The sequence below is a fragment of the Tachyglossus aculeatus genome, chromosome 3 (genome assembly GCF_015852505.1).
Source record: "Tachyglossus aculeatus isolate mTacAcu1 chromosome 3, mTacAcu1.pri, whole genome shotgun sequence".
In the NCBI taxonomy this organism is placed as follows: domain Eukaryota; kingdom Metazoa; phylum Chordata; class Mammalia; order Monotremata; family Tachyglossidae; genus Tachyglossus; species Tachyglossus aculeatus.
In genome coordinates this window covers 80,632,842-80,650,183 of record NC_052068.1, presented here as the reverse complement: position 1 = coordinate 80,650,183, position 17,342 = coordinate 80,632,842, and the positions used below count along the sequence as shown (strand labels likewise).

Sequence of the window (17,342 nt, the reverse complement as noted above, 5' to 3'; positions counted from 1 at the left end):
GGTCTCTCTGCACTCCAGCTTAAAAACCAGTGAGGGAGACAGGCATTGAAACAGATTATTTCCTATCCTATCCTGCCTGGATTACTGCATCAGCCTCCTTGGTGACCTCCCAGGCTCCTGTCTCTCCCCACTCCAGTCCATACTTCACTGTGCTGCCAGGATGATTTTTCTACAGAAACATTTCAGACATAATAATAATGGTAATGATGGCATTTGTTAAGCGCTTACTATGTGCAAAGCACTGTTCTAAGCGCTGGGGAGGATACAAGGTGATCAGGTTGTCCCACGTCGGGCTCACAGTCTTCACCCCCATTTTACAGATGAGGTAACCGATGCACAGAGAAGTTAAGTGACTTGCCCAAAATCACACAGCTGACAAGTGGTGGAGCCGGGATTTGAACCTCTGACTCCAAAGCCCGTGCTCTTTCCACTGAGCCACGCTCTTTCCCTGTCACTCCACTCCTCAGAAAACTCCAGGGGTTGACCACCCACCTTTAAATAAAAAACTCCTCACTATTGGCTTTAAAGCACTCCCCCACCTTGCCTCCTCTTGCCTCACCTCGCTACTCTCCTCCTACAACCCAGCCCACACATTCCGCTCTAATACTAACCTTCTCACTGGGCCTCAATCTCACCTGTCTTGCCACCAACCCCTAGCCCACTCCTGCCCATGGCCTGGAACTACCCCCACCGCCCCCCACCTCAAATCTGGCAATTACTTTCCCTCTCTTCAAAGTCTTACTGAAGGCACATCTCCTCCCTGAGGCCTTCCCAGACTAAGCCCCTCCTTTCCCCTTCTCCCACTCCCTTCTGTGTTACTCTGACTTGCTCCTTTAGTTCTTTCCCCCCACCAAGCCCCATACCACTTCTGTACATATCTGTCATTTATTTATTTGTATTGATGCCTGTCTCCCCCACTTTAGACTGTAAGTTCATTGTGGTCAGGAAATGTGTCTGTTTAGTCTTGTGCTGTACTCTCCCAAGCGCTTAGTAGAGTGCTCTGCACACAGCAGAGCTCAATAAATGAGATTCAATGAAAGAGTGACAGATAGGGGAAGAAGCAGAGTATAAAGCTATTTACAGAAGCACTTTGTATACTGGGGTTCACTCTCTTCTCCCAGAAAGATTATCTAACTTTGGTTTTGACACAGTTCTCTCCGGATTCTCTTCTTACCTCTCTGTTCAGTCTTTATCGGTCTCCTCTGCCTGGTCTTCTTCTGTCTCCCATTCCTTAACTATGGATGTTTGTTCCTTAAGTTTTTCTGGGACCTTCTTTTCAATTTAAACACATCCAACTTGGGGAGCATATTAGCTCCTACAACTTTAACTACCAAGTGGCAGTTGTCTAGGACTCCCGTATCTACCACCTAGCCAACCTTCCCATGTCTCCGCAAACTTTGCAGAGGTAGCCTGGAGGCAAGAGGAAATGCACCTGGATGGCTCTCTGACATCACAGCTGAATTCATCTTCCCCCCCCAACAAATTCTCTTCTCTACCTTTCTCATCACAGCAGACAGCACCATGTTCATTCATGTCTATGAGGCCTGCAGTCTTGGCTTTATGCCCGACCTCTCCCTATTCTTCAATGCCCATACCCAATCTGTCCAAAAATGTTGGGCCTTTTTTTCTCTGCGGCCTTAGTCTCCATCCCAACAAGCTCTGTTGGTACAGTATTTGTCATATCGTGGCTTGACTACTGCATCCATCTCCTTATTGGTTTTCTAGCTTCTGGGCATTCCATTTTCCAGCCCATTCTTCACTATGCTGCCCAAATCATTTTTCTAAAACATCCTTCTGTTCACACTTCCCCTCTCAAAATCCTCAAATGGTTTTCAATTTCTCTCCACATCTAGCAGATCCTCCCAACGGCCAGCTTTAGGGCACGCAATCAGTTCTCTCCCTCCTAGTTATCCACTCTGACCTCCAACGCCCCAACTAAAACACTTCATTTCTTTCAAGCAAACAGTCACTGTGGCTCGTTCTTTTGTCTCCTTCTGCTGGCCCATGGCTCACATCCCTTTCTCCCCCTGCACAGATTTCCCTCCACCTCCAATTCTACAAACCACAGCTCTACCCATTTTCAAAGACCTTTTCAAGTCACCTTGCCCCAGGTGGCAATCTCCCTACCTCATAGTCCCATTACTGTTTGTGACTTTGGCCCTTCCATGCCACCAGACCCCTTGAGTACTCATGACCTCCCAAAACCATTCTGTACACATCTTCTATACCCTGTCGCTTCAACACCAACACCTGCATGGATCCCCTTTTCCTCTTTCTGTCGGCCTCCTGGCTCTCCCCACTCCAGTCCATATTTCACTTTGCTGCCCGGATCATTTTTCTGAAAAAACGTTCAGTCCAGGTCTTCCCACTCAAGAACCTCCAACGGTTGCCCATCCACCTCCGTATCCAACAGAAACTCCTTACCAATGGTTTTAAAGCACCCAGTCACCTCGCTGCAGCGTACCTTACCCCACCGATCTCCTACTATAATCCAGCCCGCTCTTCTAGCCCTAGCTTGCTCAATATACTTTGATCGTGAGCCTCTTGTTGGGTAGGGACCGTCTCTATATGTTGCCGACTTGTACTTCCCAAGCGCTTAGTACAGTGCTCTGCACAAAGCACTCAATAAATACGATTGAATCTCATCTACTTCTCTGATGACCCCTTTCCCACATCCTCTCCGACCCTGAACTCCCTCCCACTCCATAGGCGCCGAACAACCACACTCCCCACTTCCAAAGTCTCATTAAAATCACATCTCCTCCAAAAGGCCTTCCCTGATTAAGATCTCTGTTCCCCTAATCCCCTCTCCCTACTGCGTCACCTCCGTACTTGGATCCGTACCCTTTAAGCACGTGCTATTCACCCTACGGCACTGGAGTCCATATTCATAATTAATTTATACTAGTGTCTGTGTCCCCCTCTAGATTATAAGCTCCAAGTGGTCGGGGAACATGTCTACTGATTGTGTTATATTGTTCTCTCCCAAGCACTTAGTATGCATTCAATATATACCACTGAAGTGTCTGTCAGAAAGAAACCTTAAAGGGACAGAAAGTCGGAATCTCCCTACCACAGACGCAGGGAAACCTTTCTTATGAAACTAGGTTTGAAAAATAAAAAAAATCCCGAAATTTGATCTTGAGGGACGTGCGGCATAAATTCAACTCTAAATTTTATCCGGTGACCCAAAAAGCAACATTTCACTACCAATACTTATTTTCTGGTTTTCTTCCAAATTGAAAGGTTTAATTTAAATGCAAGCTGTCATTTGTGCCACACAGTCACTAAAAGGGTCATTTTAAGGGACACGGAAATCCAAACCTGTTAAAAAAAAATGATAGCATGCAGCAGTTTATGGTAGAAAAGTAGAAAGTAACAGCATTTTGAGAAAGGGTGAGAGCCATTTAGATGAAGAAGGGGCAGCCCTGGAAAATACTGGTGGAGAAGCTGGGAGGATGTAGTGACCAAATGAATATATAGGGCGAGAGAGAGAGAAAAGTCAAGGGTAATGCTCTAGTTGCGTGCTCCAGGAACTGGAAGGATGACTGTGCTATTAAACGTGGTGGGGGAAAATTAGGTGGAGGGGAGAATTGGGGAGGGAAAATGAGATGTTCAGTTTTAAGCATGTTGATCTTCAGATGCCGGCAGGAGTTCCAGGTGGAGGTCCAAGAGGCAACAGGAAGTATGGGATGGCAGAGGAGGGGAGAAGGCCAGGAGAGTGAGACAGACTCGGAAGACATCCACAAGTGAGAAGACAAGGGGACCTTGGGGGACAGTGAGGCTTAACGGAAAGATCACAGACCTAGGATCGGAGAATCTGGGTTCTAATCTCGGTTTTGCCCACTGCCGGCTGGGTGACCTTGGAAAAGACACTTGAGTTCTCTACATCTCAGTTTCCTCATCTGTAAAATGGGGATTCAATACCTGATCTCCTTCCCCCTTACACTGTGAACCCTGAGTGGGACAGGGGCTGTGTCTGATTTGAATAGACACTATCAACGTCCACTGTTTGGTCCAGCGCACAGCTCAACACAGCAAGCGCTTGACAACCGCAAGGGATCGAGTCTACAACATATCGTATTGCTCTCCCCCAAGTCCTCGGTGGAGTGCTCTGAATGCAGTAAGCGCTCAATAAATACCACTGATTGACACCCACAGTTAGGAGGGGAGAGGCCAAACAAGAGCCAGCAAAGCAGTAGGCAGAGAAGAGAAGAACCGGGAGAGAACTATGTTTAGATATGTCGGCAGCAACAAAGACAGCTGAGAAGACAAAGAGAATTGGGATGGTGCACGGTCCATTAGATTTGGCAAGGAGGAGACCACAATGTCTTCGGAGATCCCAACCTCGAGGTGAGCACAGGGGATGGTAACAGCAGACAGTCAAGGAGAGATTCGGAGGGGACGAAGTGGAGGTCCCAGGGGTAGACAACCCATTTGGGAAGATGGGACAGTAATGGGAAGGGGAAAATGGGGTGATAGCTGGAGGCGGGAGCCCTTCCATCCTAGTTCCTTTTTCCAGGGTTTTGGGTGGAGAAGGGAGGCACAGCTGCGAGCAGTAAAGGGGGAGTAGAAAAAGACAGTCTGAAGTGGGGGTGAATTTGGGGTGCTGGGGGGGAAGGGCAGGAAGGATGGGGTAAAGGAGGAATTGATTTCCCTGCAGTGATGTCTTCCCCTTCTAGACCACGAGCCCGCTGTTGGGTAGGGACCGTCTCCCTATGTTGCCAACTTGTACTTCCCAAGCGCTTAGTCCAGTGCTCTGCACACAGTAAGCGCTCAATAAATACGACTGAATGAATGAATGAATAATGCAGGGGGTGGGGCTTGCGAAGGGTAGGATCAATCCAATAGTTCAGAATATTTCCCCAGGTTGCATGTATTGTGGAGGTGGCGGGGTAACCCGGACTGTGCCTTCATATGGGTTCCATCTCCAGTCTAAACAAATTAGGATTCAGCTTTTCCGAAGGACCAAAATAAGTTTTTGGAAGTATAAAGAGAATCGTGATAGCATATGTAATCAATCCACCTCAGGAGTTCTATTTTGGGTGCCCAAGAGCCATGACAGGGCATTTCCAATGATTAAAGGAAATCCAAAAGCCTTCATCCAAAAAACAAACCTACCCCCCGAGTAAAACGCGCTACATCTGAAAAAATACTAGGGAATTAAAACAACTTTGATGAGAGAAGGCTTCTGAAGAGTAATTTTTGCTCAAATTCCAATTGTTTGATTAAAATGGCAATCATCTTTCCCATAGCATCCCCCCCCCCCACCCCCCCCGCCACCTTAACCATCTTCTCTTCTGGGAGTCCCTTCAAGCCCTTTTGTCCTAATAAAAAATAAGAGCAGCCAAGAAAAATAATTGCTTTTTTTTCCCTCTCCCTACCTCCCAGTCCATTTTTTCTTCTTCTCTCACCCTCCATTAGCCCGGCTTCTCCACGCAAGTCTGGTGAAGAGCAACCGATCCCCTTCCAGTGGGAGAGCGCGCTAATTTGAAACAGCCAAACCTCCCATTGAAGAACCCGGCAAGAGAAATTCAAGCCGTATGGCCTGGTGACAAGAGCCCAGGTTGTGGGTTCTAATCCCAGCTCTGCCACTTGACTGCTGTTTGACCTTAGGCAAGTCACTTCACTTCTCTGTCCCAGTTCCCTCATCTGCAGAATGGGGATTAAGACTGTGAGCCCCATGTGGGACAACCTGATTACCTTGTATCTACCCAAGCACTTGGAACAGTGCTTGGCTCCTAGTAAGCACCTAACAAATACGATCATTATTATTATAAATAATAAAAAATGGAAGTATTTCCTGCTTAAACAGGACCGTTCCACTGGTTCCCTTCTCCACTATGGTTTTTGTCCCACGTCCTACGCAGCTTCCAAGCCGTTGGTGAGCCGGGCTTCGTTTCCTAAGCGGATGTTCACACACCGACAACCTCATCAACGGCTGAAGTTACACAGCTGGTTGGCGGACCAGTTGTAAACAGACACCAAAGGCTAGAAAATAACCCCCGAGAGAGAGGCGAAATGAAGATGTGGGTGTAAGCAGCACGGTGTAATCAATCAATCGCATTTATTGAGCGCTTACTGTGTGCAGAGCACTGTACTAAGCGCTTGGGAAGTACAGTGGAAAGACCTTGGGCCCGGGAGTCAGACGGTCATGCGTTCTAATCCCAACTCCACCACTTGTCCGTAGGGTGACCTTGGGCAACTCACTTCACTTCTCCGGACCTCTGTTCCCTCATCTGTAAAATGGGGATTGAGACTGATTCCCACGTGGGACAGGGACTGTATCCACCCCGGCGCTTAGCACAGTGCCTGACACATTGTAAGCACTCAACGTAATACCATAATTATTATTATTATTAAGTGTGTGGGATGACACCGAGAGTTTGCCGAAACACACAGGGACCGCTTCCTACACGGGCTGGCATTCATTCATTCATTCGTATTTATTGAGTGCTTACTGTGTGCAGAGCACTGTACTAAGCGCTTGGGAAGTACAAGTTGGCAACATATAGAGACGGTCCCTACCCAACAATGGGCTCACAGTCTAGATGGGGGAGACAAACAAAACAAGTGCTCTGCACATAGTAAGCACTCAATAAATACGATTGATGATGAAACAAGTAGACAGGTGTCAATACTCTCAGCATAGCTATATGCACATCCTTAATAGAGCAGTAAATATGTACAAATAAAATAATAATAATAATGGCATTTATTAAGCGCTGACTACGTGCAAAGCACTGTTCTAAGTGCCGGGGAGATTACAAGGTGATCAGGTTGTCCCACTTGGGGCTCACAGTCTTCATCCCCATTTTACAGATGAGGGAACTGAGGCCCAGAGAAGTGAAGCGACTTGCCCAAAGGCACACAGCTGACAAATGGTGGAGCCGGGATTTGAACCCATGACCTCTAACACCAAAGCCCGGGCTCTTTCCACTGAGCAACGCTGCTTCTCCGAGTAACAGAGTAATTGGTAGTTACCGAGTGCTTACTGTGGGGCCGAGCACTGTACTAAGCGCTCGGGAGAGTTTAATCGAGCCGAGCGGGCAGGTGAGTAACAGGGCGGGGTGGGCAGGTCAGGGCCTGCACCTCCAAGCCGGCTGATGGGTTGGGTCCCCTGTCTGGACGGTAAGCAACCTCACTGGGGGCGGGGAACGTGGCTGTTGCCAACTTGTACTTCCCAAGCGCTTAGTACAGTGCTCTGCACACAGTAAGCGCTCAATAAATATGACTGATTGATTGATTGATTACACTGTGCTCTTCCAAGCGTTTAGTACAGTTCCCTGCCCCCAGTAGGTGCTTCATCGATAGCACCGATTGGTTGACCCGCCAGAAGGTGCAGCCCGCGCAGGGAACGGGGTCCTCTGGACTGGGAGCTCACTGTGGGCAGGGACTAATAAAAATAATAATAATAATAGTATCAAGAATCATGGTATTTGTTCGTGGCTTAGCAGAAAGAGCAGGGGCTTGGGAGTCGGAGATAGTGGGTTCTAATCCCAGCTTGCCACTTGTTCATTCATTCGTTCAATCGTATTTATTGAGCGCTTACTGTGTGCAGAGCACTGTACTAAGTGCTTGGGAAATACAAGTTGGCAACATGTAGAGACAGTCCCTACCCAACAGCGGGCTCACAGTCTAGAAGGGGGAGATAGACAACAAAACAAAACATGTGGTCAGGTGTCAAGTCATCAGAATAAATAGAGGTAAAGCTAGATGCACATCATTGACAAAATAAATAGAATAGTAAATATGTACAAGTAAAATACAGTAATAAATCTGTACAAACATATATGCAGGTGCTGTTGGAGGGGAAGGAGGTAGGACGGGGGGGTGGGGGGATGGGGAGGAGGAGAGGAAAAAGGGGGCTCAGTCTGGGAAGCCCTCCTGGAGGTGAGCTCTTAGTAGGGCTTCAGCTGGGTGACTTTGGGCCACTCACTTCACTTCTCTGGGCCTCAGTTCCCTCACCTGTAAAATGGGGATTAAGACTGGGAGCCCCACGCGGGACAGCTTGATTACCCTGTATCCACCCCAGCGCTTAGAACAGCGCTTGGCACACCATAAGCACTTAACAAATGCCATCATCATTATCATGGTGCCAAGTGCTGTTCTAAGCGCTAGGGTGGACACAGGGTAATCAGGTTGTCCCACGTGGGGCTCCCGGTCTCCATCCCCATTTTACAGATGAGGGAACTGAGGCCCCGAGAAGTGGCTTGCCCAAGGTCCCACAGCAGACAAGTGACGGAGCCGGGATTAGAACTCAGGTCGTTCATTCAATCGTATTGCTGTGTGCAGAGCACTGGACTAAGAGCTTGGTCCTCTGCGTCCCATGCCCGGGCTCTTGCCACTGAGCCAGGCTGCTCAACTGTCACTCCTGGTTGCTGTAATAATAATAATAATAATAATAATAATAATAATAATAATAATAATAACAACAACAACAACAATGATGGCATTTGCTAAGCACTTACTATGGGCAAAGCACTGTTCTAAGCGCTGGGGGGGTACAAGGTGATCAGTTTCATTAATTCATTCAATCGTATTTATTGAGCGCTTACTGTGTGCAGAGCACTGTACTAAGCGCTTCAGAAGTACGATTTGGCAACATATAGCGATGGTTGACCCACGGGGGGCTCAGTCTTCATCCCCATTTTACAGATGAGGTCACAGAGGCTCTGAGAAGTTAAGTGACTCGCCCATGGTCGCACAGCAGACATGGGCAGCGTGGCTCAGTGGAAAGAGCAGGGGCTTGGGAGCCAGAGGTCATGGATTCAAATCCCGGCTCTGCCAATTGTCAGCTGGGTGACTTTGGGCACATCACTTCTCATAGTTCCCTCATCTGTAAAATGGGAATGAAGACTGAGCCCCCCATGGGGCAATATGATCAGCCGGGGCTTAGAACAGTGCTTGGTACATAGTAAGCGCTTAACAAATGCCATCATTATCATTATTCACTGTGCCTCAGTTCCCTCCTCCGTAAAATGGGGATGAAGGCTGGGAGCCCCTGCTCACAACCTGCTCACCTTGTAACCTCCCCAGTGCTTAGAACAGTGCTTGGCACATAGTAAGCGCTTAACAAATGCCATCATCATCATTATTATTATTCACTGTGCCTCAGTTCCCTCAACTGTAAAATGGGGATGAAAACTGGGAGGTCCCCGTGGGACAACCTGATCACCTTGTATCCTCCCCAGCGCTTAGAACAGTGCTCGGCACATAGTAAGTGCTTAATAAATGCCATCATTATTATTATTATTGTTGTTGTTGTTAAGTGGCGGAGCTGGGATTCGAACCCATTAGCTCCGTCTCTGAAGCCCGTGCTCTTTCCACTGAGCCAGGCTGCTGTAGGGTCCTCTCCCCGGGAGGTCTACGCCCGGTGGGCGCTCAGTAAATAGGGCAAGCAGCATGTCTCAGCGGAAAGAGCCCAGGCTTTGGAGTCAGAGGTCAGGGGTTCAAATCCCTGCTCCGCCAACTGTCTGCTGTGTGACTGGGCAAGTCACTTCACTTCTCTGTGCTTCAGTTCCCTCATCTATAAAATGGGGATGAAGACTGGGAGCCCACTGTGGGACAACCTGATCACCTTGTACCCTCCCCAGCGCTTAGAACAGTGCTTTGCACATAGTAAGTGCTTAATAAATGCCATCATAAGCAAATTGGGTTGTTTGTGCAGAAACGCTCTGGGCACGTTACTCCCCTCCTCAAAAATCTCCAGTGGCTACCAATCAATCATCATCATCATCAATCGTATTTATTGATCTGCGCATCAGGCAGAAACTCCTCACCCTGGGCTTCAAGGCTGTCCATCCCCTCGCCCCCTCCTACCTCACCTCCCTTCTCTCCTTCTCCAGCCCAGCCCGCACCCTCCGCTCCTCCGCCGCTAATCTCCTCACCGTACCTCGCTCTCGCCTGTCCCGCCATCGACCCCCGGCCCACGTCATCCCCCTGGCCTGGAATGCCCCCAATCCCTCTGCCCATCCGCCAAGCTAGCTCTCTTCCTCCCTTCAAGGCCCTGCTGAGAGCTCACCTCCTCCAGGAGGCCTTCCCAGACTGAGCCCCTTCCTTCCTCTCCCCCCTCTCCATTCCCCCCGTCTTACCTCCTTCCCTTCCCCACAGCACCTCTATATACGTACATATCTTTGTACCAATTTATTACTCTATTTATTCTACTTGTACCTATCTAGTCTATTTATTTTGTTAGTATGTTTGGTTTTGTTCTCTGTCTTCCCCTTCTACACTGTGAGCCCGCTGTTGGGTAGGGACCGTCTCTATCTGTTGACTTGTACTTCCCAAGCGCTTAGTACAGTGCTCTGCACACAGTAAGCGCTCAATAAATACGACTGATTGATTGAATGAATGAATGAATGTTGGGTAGGGACCGTCTCTACATGTTGCCAAGTTGGACTTCCCAAGCGCTTAGTCAGTGCTCTGCACACAGTAAGCGCTCAATACGATTGAATGAATGAATGTTGGGTAGGGACCATCTCTATATGTTGCCAAGTTGGACTTCCCAAGCGCTTAGTCCAGTGCTGTGCACACAGTAATAGCTCAATAAATACGACTGAATGAATGAATGATGATAATAATAATACTGATGGCATTTGTTAAGTGCTTACTATTGAAGAAGCAGCGTGGCTCAGCGGAAAAGAGCCCGGGCTTTGGAGTCAGAGGTCATGGGTTCAAATCCTGGCTCCGCCACTTGTCGGCTGTGACACGTTGGGCAAGTCACTTGACTTCTCTGGGCCTCGGTTGCCTCATCTGTCAAATGGGGATGAAGACTGTGAGCCCCACGTGGGGCAACCTGATCACCTTGTATCCTCCCCGGCACTTAGAACGGCACTTGGCCCATAATCATAATGATGGCATTTATTAAGCACTTACTACTTTAAGCACTTTATTACTCTATTTATTTTAACTGTACATATCTATTCATTTTTTTTTGTTAGTATGTTTGGTTTCGTTCTCTGTCTCCCCCTTTTAGACTGTGAGCCCACTGTTGGGTAGGGACCGTCTCTATATGTTGCCAACTTGTACTTCCCAAGCGCTTGGTACAGTGCTCTGCACACAGTAAGCACTCAATAAATACGATTGATATTGACTGATTGATTGATTCTCTGGGCCTCAGTTCCCTCATCTGTCAAATGGGGATGAAGACTGTGAGCCCCACGTGGGACAACCTGATTACCTTGTATCCCCCCAGCGCTTAGAACAGCACTTTGCATGTAGTAAGCGCTCAATAAATACGATTGATTGATTGATTCTCTGGGCCTCAGTTCCCTCATCTGTAAAATGGGGATGAAGACTGTGAGCCCCACCTGGGACAACCTGATTACCTTGTATCCCCCCCAGCGCTTACAACAGTGCTTTGCATAGAGTAAGCGCTCAATAAATACGATTGATTGATTGATTCTCTGGGCCTCAGTTCCCTCATCTGTAAAATGGGGATGAAGACTGTGAGCCCCTCGTGGGACAACCTGATTACCTTGTATCCCCCCAGCGCTTAGAAGAGTGCTTTGCATAGAGTAAGCGCTCAATACGATTGATTGACTGATTCTCTGGGCCTCAGTTCCCTCATCTGTCAAATGGGGATGAAGACTGTGAGCCCCAAGTGGGACAACCTGATCACTTTGTATCCCCCCATTGCTCAGAACAGTGAAGAACGGAGAAGCAGCGTGGCTCAGCGGAAAGAGCCGGGGCTTTGGAGTCAGAGGTCATGGGTTCAAACCCCAGCTCCACCACTTGTCAGCTGTGTGACTTTGGGCAAGTCACTTAACTTCTCTGTGCCTCAGTTACCTCATCTGGAAAATGGGGATTAAATGTGAGCCCCCAGTGGGACAACCTGATCACCTTGTAACCTCCCTGGCGCTTAGAACAGTGCTTTGTACATAGTAAGCGCTTACTAAATGCCATCAAAAAAACACAAAAGAACAGTGCTTTGCATATAGTAAGCGCTCAATAAATACGATTGATTGATTGATTCTCTGGGCCTCAGTTCCCTCATCTGTCAAATGGGGATGAAGACTGTGAGCCCCACGTGGGACAACCTGATCACCTTGTATCCCCCCCCCAACGCTTAGAACAGTGCTTTGCATATAGTAAGCGCTCAATACGATTGGTTGATTGATTATCTGGGCCTCAGTTCCCTCATCTATCAAATGGGGATGAAGACTGTGAGCCCCCCGTGGGACAACCTGATTACCTTGCATCCCCCCCAGCGCTTAGAACAGTGCTTTGCATATAGTAAGCGCTCAATACGATCGATTGATTCTCTGGGCCTCAGTTCCCTCATCTGTCAAATGGAAGACTGTGAGCCCTCTGTGGGGCAACCTGATTACCCTGTATCCCCCCCAGCGCTTAGAACAGTGCTTTGCACATAGTAAGCGCTCAATAAATACGATTGATCGATTGGTTCTCTGGGCCTCAGCTCCCTCATCTGTCAAATGGGGATGAAGACTGCGAGCCCCCCGTGGGGCAACCTGATTACCTTGTAACCCCTCCAGCGCTTAGAACAGTCATTTGCATACAGTAAGCGCTTAGCAAATGCCATTATTACTATTATTGCTATTATTATTCCCTCCGCTGAGGGAACTGAGGCCCGGAGGAGGGAAGTGACTTGCCCAAAGTCCCCCAGCTGACAAGTGGCGAAGGCGGGACTTGAGCAAGCGCTTAGTCCAGTGCTCTGCACACAGTAAGCGCTCAATAAGTACGGCTGATGACTTGAGCCGGTAAGTGCGATCGAATGAGTGAGTGAGTGAGTGAATGAGAGTGAGTGAATGAATGAGTGAGTGAGTGAATGAATGAGTGAGTGAATGAATGAATGAGAGAGAGTGAGTGAGTGAATGAATGAGTGAGTGAATGAATGAGTGAGTGAATGAATGAGTGAATGAATGAATGAGAGAGAGTGAGTGAATGAATGAATGAGTGAGTGAGTGAGTGAGTGAATGAATGAAAGTGAGTGAGTGAGTGAATGAATGAGTGAGTGAATGAATGAGTGAATGAACGAATGAGAGTGAGTGAGTGAGTGAATGAATGAATGAGTCGTGCTGCGCGCGTGACTGGGCCCGTGAGGCGGCGGGGTCGGGTTCCCCGTTGGGGTGCCGTGGCCTTACCCTCGCATGGTGAACTTGACCACGGCCAGGCGGGAGCCGGCGCCGCTCAGCTCGGGCTGGAAGTCCGTGTCGGCCCCGATCACCTTCACGCCCACCATCTTCCCGGCGGGGACGGCGACGACCGGCGGAGCGTGCGGCGCCGGCGGAGACGAGGAGCAGACTGAGGAGGAGGAGGCCGCGGCGGTCACCCGGCAGCCCCCGCGCGCCTGCGCCTGCGCACTCCCACCTGGGCGGGCCCCGAGCGCCCAGCAGGCCCCGCGCGCCTGCGCACTCCCACCTGGGCGGGCCCCGAGCGCCCAGCAGCCACCGCGCGCTCCGAGCCGGGAGGGGAGGGGCCGAGGGCGCCCAGCGGCCCCCGCGCGCTCCCGCTTGGGAGGGCCGAGAGCGCTAAGAGAGAGAGAGAGATGAGGGGCGGGAGCGCTAAGAGAGAGAGAGAGATGAGGGGCCGGGGGCTCCCAGCGGCCACCGCGCGCTCCGAGCTCGGAGAGGCGGAGCGCTGACAGGCCGAGATTCAGTCACTCAGTCGTATTTATTGAGCGCTTACTGTGTGCAGAGCACTGTACTAAGCGCTTGGGAAGCCCCGGTTGGCAACGTATAGAGACGGTCCCTACCCAACAGTGGGCTCACAGTCTAAAAGGGGGAGACAGAGGACATAACCAAACATACTAACAAAATAAAATAAATAGAATGGATATGTACAAGTAAAATAGAGTAATAAATACGTACAAACATCTATACATCTATACAGGTGCTGTGGGGAAGGGAAGGAGGGAAGATGGGGGGACGGAGAGGGGGACGAGGGGGAGAGGAAGGAGGGGCCTCAGTCTGGGAAGGCCTCCTGGAGGAGGTGAGGGGCCGGGGGCGCCTAGCAGCCACCGCGCGCTCCCACCTGGGAGGGGCGGGAGCGCTGAGAGAGATCATCATCAATCGTATTTATTGAGCGCTTACTGTGTGCAGAGCGCTGTGCTAAGCGCTCGGGAAGTCCAACTTGGCAACATCTAGAGACGGTCCCTGCCCAACAGTGGGCTCACAGTCTAAAAGGGGGAGACAGAGAACAGAACCAAACATACCAATAAAATAAATAGGATAGAAATGTACAAGTAAAATAAATAAATAAATAAATAGAGTAATAAATATGTACAACCATATATACAGGTGCTGTGGGGAAGGGAAGGAGGTAAGATGGGGGGGATGGAGAGGGGGACGAGGGGGGGAGGAAGGAAGGGGCTCAGTGTGGGAAGGCCTCCCAGGCGGTCCCTCCCCAACAGCGGGCTCACAGTCTAGAAGGGGGAGACAGAGGACAAACCAAACATACTAACAAAATAAAATAAATAGACTAGATATGTACAAGTAAAATAAATAGAGTAATAAATCTGTACAAACATATATACATATATACAGGTGCTGTGGGGAAGGGAAGGAGGTAAGATGGGGGGGATGGAGAGGGAGAGAGGAAGGAAGGGGCTCAGTGTGGGAAGGCCTCCCAGGCGGTCCCTCCCCAACAGCGGGCTCACAGTCTAGAAGGGGGAGACAGAGGACAAACCAAACATACTAACAAAATAAAATAAATAGACTAGATATGTACAAGTAAAATAAATAAACAGAGTGATAAATACGTACAAACATAGATACATATATACAGGTGCTGTGGGGAAGGGAAGGAGGGAAGATGGGGGGGATGGAGAGGGGGAGAGGAAGGAGGGGGCTCAGTGTGGGAAGGCCTCCCAGACGGTCCCTCCCCAACAGCGGGCTCACAGTCTAGAAGGGGGAGACAGAGGACAAACCAAACATACTAACAAAATAAAATAAATAGACTAGATATGTACAAGTAAAATAAACAGGGTAATAAATCTGTACAAACATAGATACATATATACAGGTGCTGTGGGGAAGGGAAGGAGGGAAGATGGGGGGGATGGAGAGGGGGAGAGGAAGGAGGGGGCTCAGTGTGGGAAGGCCTCCCAGACGGTCCCTCCCCAACAGCGGGCTCACAGTCTAGAAGGGGGAGACGGACGGCAAAACATTAACAGGACAAAATGAATAGTGAATATGTGCGAGTAAAATGGAGCGATAAATGTGCACCGACGTCTATGCGGGCGCTGTGGGGAGGACCTGCGACGGATGGGAGCGCTCTCCGTCCCGCGACGGGCCAACCTTGCTCAGGGCGTTGAGGAGAGCGGGCCGTGAAGGCTTATGGGGGCCGGGACCGTGGCTCGGTGGGAAGAGCCCGGCCTGTGGAGTCGGAGGTCCTGGGTTCCAATCCTGACGCCCCCGCTTGTCCGCCGTGTGACTTTTTTTGAGCGAGTCACTTCTCTGAGCCTCAGCGACCTCATCTGGACAATGGGCATGCGGACTGAGAGCTCACCTCCTCCAGGAGGCCTTCCCAGGCTGAGCCCCTTCCTTCCTCTCCCCCTCATCCCCCTTCCCTCCTTCCCTTCCCCACAGCACCTGTATATATGTATATATGTTTGTACATATCTATTACTCCATTTATTTATTCATTTTACTTGTACATATCTATTCTATTTATTTAATTTTGTTAGTATGTTTGGTTTTGTTCTCTGTCTCCCCCTTCTAGACTGTGAGCCCGCTGTTGGGTAGGGACCGTCTCTACACGTTGCCAACTTGGACTTCCCAAGCGCTTAGTACAGCGCACTGCACACAGTAAGTGCTCAATAAATAAGATTGATTGATTGATTGATTGATTGATTGATGATTGATTATGGGAGCCGGGACCGTGGCCCGGCGGCAGGCAGTGTGGCTCGGTGGAAAGAGCCCGGCCTGTGGAGTCGGAGATCCTGGGTTCCAATCCTGACGCCCCCGCTTGTCCGCCGTGTGACTTTTTTTGAGCAAGTCACTTCTCTGAGCCTCAGCGACCTCGTCTGGACAATGGGCATGCAGACTGAGAGCTCACCTCCTCCAGGAGGCCTTCCCAGACTGAGCCCCCTCCTTCCTCTCTCCATCCCCCCCGCCTTACCTCCTTCCCTTCCCCACAGCACCTGTAGATATGTATATATGCTTGTACGTATCTATTAATCTATTTATTTCACTTGTACATGTCTATTCTATTTATTTTACTTTGTTAGTATGTTTGGTTTTGTTCTCTGTCTCCCCCTTCTAGACTGTGAGCCCGCTGTTGGGTAGGGACCGTCTCTATATGTTGCCAACTTGGACTTCCCAAGCGCTTAGTACAGCGCACTGCACACAGTAAGTGCTCAATAAATAAGATTGATTGATTGATTGATTGATTGATTGATGATTGATTATGGGAGCCGGGACCGTGGCCCGGCGGCAGGCAGTGTGGCTCGGTGGAAAGAGCCCGGCCTGTGGAGTCGGAGATCCTGGGTTCCAATCCTCACGCCCCCGCTTGTCCGCCGTGTGACTTTTTTTGAGCAAGTCACTTCTCTGAGCCTCAGCGACCTCGTCTGGACAATGGGCATGCAGACTGAGAGCTCACCTCCTCCAGGAGGCCTTCCCAGGACTGAGCCCCCTCCTTCCTCTCCCTCCATCCCCCCCGCCTTACCTCCTTCCCTTCCCCACAGCACCTGTAGATATGTACATATGCTTGTACGTATCTATTACTCATTATTTATTTATTTACTTGTACATGTCTATTCTATTTATTTTACTTTGTTAGTATGTTTGGTTTTGTTCTCTGTCTCCCCCTTCTAGACTGTGAGCCCACTGTTGGGTAGGGACCGTCTCTAGATGTTGCCAACTTGGACTTCCCAAGCGCTTAGTACAGCGCACTGCACACAGTAAGCGCTCAATAAATAAGATTGATTGATTGATTGATTGATTGATTGATTGATGATTGATTATGGGAGCCGGGACCGTGGCCCGGCGGCAGGCAGTGTGGCTCGGTGGAAAGAGCCCGGCCTGTGGAGTCGGAGATCCTGGGTTCCAATCCTCACGCCCCCGCTTGTCCGCCGTGTGACTTTTTTTGAGCAAGTCACTTCTCTGAGCCTCAGCGACCTCGTCTGGACAATGGGCATGCAGACTGAGAGCTCACCTCCTCCAGGAGGCCTTCCCAGACTGAGCCCCCTCCTTCCTCTCTCCATCCTCCCCGCCTTACCTCCTTCCCTTCCCCACAGCACCTGTAGATATGTATATATGCTTGTACATATCTATTAATCTATTTATTTTACTTGTACCTATCTATTCTATTTATCTTATTTTGTTTGTTAGTATGTTTGGTTTTGTTCTCTGTCTCCCCCTTTTAGACTGTGAGCCCAC

The 17,342-nt window shown here is 49.6% G+C and overlaps 1 protein-coding gene across 2 annotated transcripts in view; it reads right to left on the bottom strand.

The window, feature by feature from the left end:
• Positions 1-13,295, bottom strand: part of TXNL1 (thioredoxin like 1) — a 41,731-nt gene extending 28,436 nt beyond the window's left edge. For both annotated transcript variants that reach the window (XM_038744124.1, XM_038744125.1), the window contains exon 1: positions 13,107-13,295. In XM_038744124.1, coding sequence (XP_038600052.1) covers positions 13,107-13,204 — 98 coding nt within the window. In that variant the 5' untranslated portion in view covers positions 13,205-13,295. The remainder of the gene's footprint in view (positions 1-13,106) is intronic.
• Between the last annotated feature and the right edge of the window lie 4,047 nt (positions 13,296-17,342).